Raw genomic sequence first — 6,801 nt, forward strand, 5'->3', positions numbered from 1 at the left:
CCGTGCGACAACTGTATGTCTTGTGGCTATAAACATTTGTTCGTGCTTGACTCTGGGATATTTTCTGTTGCAAGAAATCAGATTAGTTGAAATATCCATTCTCGTCGCAAAGGCGTTGTTTGTTTTTGCAAGTTACATCGACACCTACAGATCATTAATTTACGTCTCCTTTCAGATGTGTGAATAGTTCTTTTAAATGCTAACACTTGAATACGGTGACATATAATAGAGTATCAACAGATTACGTTTCAGCTTAAAAAGATTTAATTGATTCCAAACAGGTGTACGGGACGGATCGTTCATTTTGTGGGATCATGCCATATTCGGACCAATTTTTGCCTGCTGAGATCGTTTTTGGTCAATCATGAATATTACGGTGCTCGGAGACATGGACAGGTCACGAGACTTGAATGACAATCATCTGCACGAGGACATGGCGGATAGTAACTCTCATGAGAAAGGTATATATTTGTGTATATTTTATCATCATCATCATCATCATCATCATCATCATCATCATCATCATCATCATCATCATCATCATCATCATCATCATCATCATCATCATCATCATTATCATCATCATCATTACCACCATCATCATCATCATCATCGTCATCATCATTATAATTATCATTATCATCATCATCAATCATCATCTTCTTCTTCTTCTTTTTCTTCTTCTTTATCATCATCGTAATCATCAGTAAAAATAGCTGCACCTGAAGCATCATAGTATTCGTTATCATCAGCATCATCATAAACAACAGCAAAAACATCATCAATATTACCACCACCAGCATCATCATGGCCATCTCTAACAGCAACAACAACAACAACAACATGAACATGATTATATATCCTTGCAAAAGATACGGATTTCTCGTAAAAGTTTATACAGAAGAAAACGTGGGCTTTTTATCAATTATTACCGGACTACAATTTACTATGTAACGATATCGGCGTGTATTCATTACTTTGTATTTCTGTTGGTGTTGTATTACATAGTGGTTTTAGATACGTTGTTAAAATAAACTTATATTGATGTGATTGATGTCCATGTAGTTACAACTAAGCAAAATCATTTACAAATTTCACATACTTTTGAGATCAATTATTCCGTACGAACTTGGGCTCTAAGGTATACTTTCATATACATGAATACTTGTAAAAAAAACTTGAGCATTTTATATTGAATGTAATATGAAGTATACTCTATAATATATGATATGGTTTGTATTGGAGATAAACTTCAAAAACCAATAAACGCACAAGAGTCTACATTTAACTTCATTTACACAATGTATAGAAATCAAGTTTGCATAGAGTTTTTTCTTTCCAGTTGATGACAAAAGTGTTCATCATGTTACATCACATTAGCGCGCTGAAAATTAATGATAAATTCATAATTCAATAGCAGCTGTGTATATCATGTTTACAACCGAAGCTCATTTTAATATTCGGCTTTTTTTCACTAGCCCTTTGAATTTGCACCTGTCGTCCGTTTCAATATTTTGGATTACAATGATTTCAAATCATTTATTAGCCCATTCGGTATGTGCTCAAGCGATGTGGGACTTATGAACAGGTGCATTTAAAGGGATCCAATATAGCCATTATATGTATCTTTTGACGATTTGAAAACCTAAAAATTATAAAGCGTTGCAACGCGAAACGATTGAATAATTTGGAGAGTTCTGTTGTTGTCGTTTAAATTTACGAAACTACGAAGATTGCTTTCATAAGGTATTAAATACTTCTTCTGTGTATACCCGGCGGAATAGCCGAGAGAGCTAGTGCGTTCAGACTAACTCCAGGACTCCTGGGGTCACTGGATCGAGCCCTGGTACCGGCTACAATTTTTTGCTTTTTTTAATTTCATTCTTGATTTTTTTACTGGAGCTTTTAAGATCCAATGTTTACATTTATCAATATAAAGCATTTAATGACAAACTTCAAAATATGCCAAAATCTGTAAAAAGGCCCCTTTAAAGTGAAGCGATTTTATTTTGCTTTTTTTGTATATGATCGATGTTTAACTGTCACAATAATATAAAAAAAATCAAGAAAATAAGTTTATCTTCTCCGATAAGAACACTTGCCTCACGCATCAACAACCGTGTCCCAGTCCCATTTGCAAATAGAATTGAGCTACACGATTATAAAATTTAAGTGACATCGGTTTTATGTTCCTTTTGGAAGGAAACACTAGGTAACTACAGATATACAATAGTCCGTTCTCATAAAACGTGGTTTAATGCACGTGTGTAAAGTGTCGTCCTATATTAGCCCGTGCAATCTGCACTGGCTAATCAGCTAAGACGCTTTACACAAAAAATGATTTTGACTTATAATAGACTTACTTCATACGAAAAATACCACAAGAGCGAAAAACGCAATCCCTGATATGCCGTGCAGTCTCTCTACAATCTGAGACGACACTTAACGCGCAAGCATTAAACCCCTTTTTGACAGAGAGAGACTCAAATTCCATCAATATTTGCCGACTTCTAAAAATTACCATGCCGCCTATCGAACGACTGCGAATACAACGCAACAAACATTTCCTATCTTATTAACCTCGTATGTCCTCATGTAAACCATAATCAGCGTTAATCACCTCCACATTCATCCCCGCAACCACCACCACAATCATCAACGGTAGCAACTACACTATATTTTTGAATTACACTGTTTCACCATTTAGTCAGGTGATTGTGATTATACAATTATGTATGGGATGTAGTTTTATATGACTATACTGTTTGGTTCACAGAAAACAGAAAGGTCCGACGAGTGCAGTTGGTGGTACCTGAACCTAAGCGTCTCGTGTCACCGCAGATGAAGCCGCTCGCCGAGGAGACGCTTGCAAGTGTCTCACGGGACCAAGAGCGCGACGGGCACTCCGTCAGCCAAGGGTTCTTCCCTTACTTGCAATACTCGCGCCTCCCATGGACGTTTCCGTTTCATTCCGGATATCCGGGATTCCAAAACGGGTCGGTTTATCCATTTCCGGGAGTACCAGGATATCCACTTTCGGGATTGACGGACGCTTTTCCAAGATTGCCGTATGATTATCTGCACCATTTCGCCATGGGATTTCCAATTCCAAGACCCCAACTTCCAGTTCCGCCATTCGCAGGAATTTACCCACCAAGTTTCGAAGGCGTATCTGCCCCATTTCACAAACTTGATCTTGGTCTCTCAACAACTGAGAAAGTTGAACTCAACGAAATTAGAGAGGTTTCAAAAATAGTGACAGAAACTGATGAGAAACTAATTGCAAACACAGATTTACCAAGTCCGAGTATGTCCACCACAAACGCGGCGTCAGAAAGCGAAATTGAGCATGATCATGAAGAAAAATCACATATTCAAAAGGACCCTCCCTACGACAGTTTTAAGTACCAGTGCAGTGACTGCGGCAAGTCGTATTCCACGGTCAGCGGTCTCTCGAAGCATAAGCAGTTCCACTGCAATCACGACAAGAAAGACTTCGCGTGTAAATACTGCGACAAACTGTACGTATCGCTAGGCGCACTGAAAATGCACATACGGACGCACACGTTACCCTGTAAATGTAAAATTTGTGGGAAAGCGTTCTCGCGACCTTGGTTACTTCAAGGTCACGTTCGGACGCATACAGGTGAGAAACCGTTTTCCTGCTTCCACTGCATGCGCGCGTTCGCGGACAGGTCAAATCTTCGCGCGCATTTGCAGACGCATTCGGAAGTGAAGAAATACAGCTGTAAGTCATGTAGTAAGACATTTTCGCGCATGTCTTTGTTGTTGAAACATGAAGATTCCTGTATGCGTTTATGACGTAATGACATTGTAAGTTGCGACAGTATTTATTTATATTATGGCGTCATAATTAACATTATTTATATCTAGTGTTTTTTTTTACAAACGTTATATATCAATATTTATTGTTTGGGTTTAATTTTGTCTTCCAGTATTTTAAAAGACCATTTATTGATATAAATGATATTAGAGCGAATGATTATGCATGCATACATGTATCATCACTTTATTTGTTTTGACTGTTCAAATTGGTTCATGCGAATTTGATATTAGTATTACCAGATCAGAAGTTACATATTGATTTAATATTGACCATCTATAGTACTGTAGGAATGTTGCGTTTTCGAAGGTTTTTTTTACCAACTAGCTAACACGAGTCTCACATCCTTGATTTTGAACTCATGTTTGAAATACTGACATGTGCAGTTATTGCGGTGTATTTTTGGGATGCACTCCGATAAAAATGTCTTCTGTCAATAAGTGTTTGAAATGAGTATTTATTCTTCATTATAATATACCTGTTGTTGTTTTCTTCAATTAATGTAATGGGAAAAATAGCAGTCTGTCTGTGTTTTGTTAATTTACGGGTAGATATACAGAGGCGTATTGAGGGTGGGGCAGGGAGGGCAATTTGCCCCGGGCGCCTTCATAAGGGGGCGCCCGAAAAGGATTCATTGTATTCTTGTTGGACTAGAATGTTTAGTGCCAGACACCAGTCTAGTACGATAGAGCGAACGGGTGAACAGATAATGAAGAACCGGTTCTGAGCTGACCAGCAGTCCTGTTCTGGAAATACGACAGCAAGGCGTCCATTCTGAGACTAAGCAATAACAGAGAAGGACTTGCTTTTTATAGAGGATCTTTTTCTTAGTTTTTTTTGAAGATTGTGAGAAATTCGTTGTACCCACGCGTAAGAAATATAGTTGTGAGGAAGGCTCAATTGATCCGAAAAGCATTGCCGAATTTCATTGTTTATGATAAGTTAACAAATTCTAGCCACAAATAAGCAAACAGTTCTCAAGCAATTCGTGTAACTAAGATATTAGGATCACTGTTAAGCGGGAATCTAAAACCAAATGGAGAGTGAGATTTGAAGATGTTAAAGCAAGCATTTTATAAGAAATGACGCATTCAATTTAAAGCGTTATGGTAATGAAACACATACCCACACATACATAGAACACTCCGAGGCTGACAATGGTTAACAAAAGTATAACTACTTTAAGAATTGTTTCGATGCAATCATATCATTAACAGTGTATTATTTTAATTGTATAGTATTAATACAGTAAAACGCCGTCCATGAAGTCACGACTACGATTTATTGAACAAATACGGTACATGTACTATGTATCAGTACAATCAAATAATCGTCGAAAATATTCGTCTTAAATGTACAACACTTTTTTTCACTTTAAAAATACTAGAAACCAATAATTATGAAGTGAAAGTCCGAATAAATTTGTCGGTCAGTATATTTTTACACTTTCAATTAGCTTCGCTTGACCGTTGACAGGTGGAACGTAACCTGAGGTTACATTAGCAGGTGCGAATTGAACCTCGATGACCTTTTTGAGAGGGGCTGCTTTAGGCCGAGGGGCTTTAATATGTCGGGGTTCGCAATAGCTGTTAGCAACCTTGCTAATTACATGTGTTGTGTCAGTTGATTGTTATTACAGAGTTCAATATTCGCTTTAAGAAATAATTCTTGCAGTAGGCTATAATAAACAAGAACTTAGATTTCTTATGCGCAAAAATCCAATTAGTAGAACGATGGGCAAAGTACTATAATAAACTTCATAAATTCATTGTTTAATTGCAAATAAACAACGATAATTTGAAAACTATTTCTATTATGACCTAGACTTTCAACATGACCGTCTGGAACACAAAATGTATTCTACCAAGTAATCTACATGTTATACAATTCGTGATGTGTTTATTAATATTTTAATACCTGTAAGCTTAGTTCTTAATTTATAGAATATGACAATGCTGCAATATTAAATCGTAGATCGACAACGTTAAACTTGTTTTCTAAATTTTCTTACATCTGATGCTTATTGCGTGATTACAAACGGCAAATGTAAATGCATTTTTTAGTCATTTGTCATTGAACAATCAAATGTTGGCAACTATGATGATCAGACAATAAGCTGAACAAGCTTGTTTTCTCGGGATGAGAGCTTCTTTTTGTGAAATTGGTCATTGCATATGATCATTTCTGTATTTCTATATAATATTAATTTACAAGATAACTTGACTTCAGTTCGATGAGCAATCAACCATGGTGATCATCGATAATTAACTGGTGGAATTCCATTTATCATGAATGTTAATCTTACAGGTGAAATGACATTTTCGAATGATCATAAAGCATTTGCAGGACTCCATGAAGAAAAACGTTACGAACGACTTTATATGCTGGTAGAAAACCAAAAAGTGGTTAAAATGTATTATGAAAACACTTGATATCACCATATTTTGCTCGCTGAATACCATTAAAGACCGGCTCCTGTTAGAACGGTCATTAACTCGACAGTTTAACGAACTGCTTGAAATGTACATTTTGAGTTTGATGTGTCAGGAACACGATGGATCACTGCTAAAAGATTATACAAATACGAATGTAACTTGTTTGCAACAGGTTTGCGACGATTTCAATAGAAATCAGCATTACAGTGTTATACACACTTGAGTTGGCGTCGGTGATACCTGCAACAGGTGCACAGGTCACATATGGCATCATGGATTGGGTTGCTAAGCAACCGACACATGCCTACGCGACAACACGTGGCGATGTTTTTATTAACTTATCAAAGCGTTTACGTGTATTCTAAAACTCTATTATCAACATGTGCTTTTTTACACTTTTTATTTTGTCCTTCTTGTTCTAGTTTGCACGTATAAAATTACTTACATGTAATGTAATGTATGTTCATTTACTTAAGGAATATGGATAATCATCCATCGAAATCGTAAAAATTAATAAAGCGT

The 6,801-nt window shown here is 36.6% G+C and overlaps 1 protein-coding gene across 1 annotated transcript; it reads left to right on the plus strand.

Annotated features, from left to right (window-relative positions):
• Nucleotides 1–4,155, plus strand: LOC127844200 (zinc finger protein SNAI2-like). The gene is made up of 2 exons (XM_052374270.1): nucleotides 1–461; nucleotides 2,777–4,155. Exons 1-2 carry the CDS (start codon nucleotides 365–367, stop codon nucleotides 3,820–3,822), a joined length of 1,143 nt encoding a protein of 380 aa, XP_052230230.1. The 5' UTR covers nucleotides 1–364; the 3' UTR covers nucleotides 3,823–4,155.
• The last annotated feature ends 2,646 nt before the right edge of the window (nucleotides 4,156–6,801 follow it).

Source organism: Dreissena polymorpha, chromosome 9 (genome assembly GCF_020536995.1).
Source record: "Dreissena polymorpha isolate Duluth1 chromosome 9, UMN_Dpol_1.0, whole genome shotgun sequence".
NCBI lineage: Eukaryota > Metazoa > Mollusca > Bivalvia > Myida > Dreissenidae > Dreissena > Dreissena polymorpha.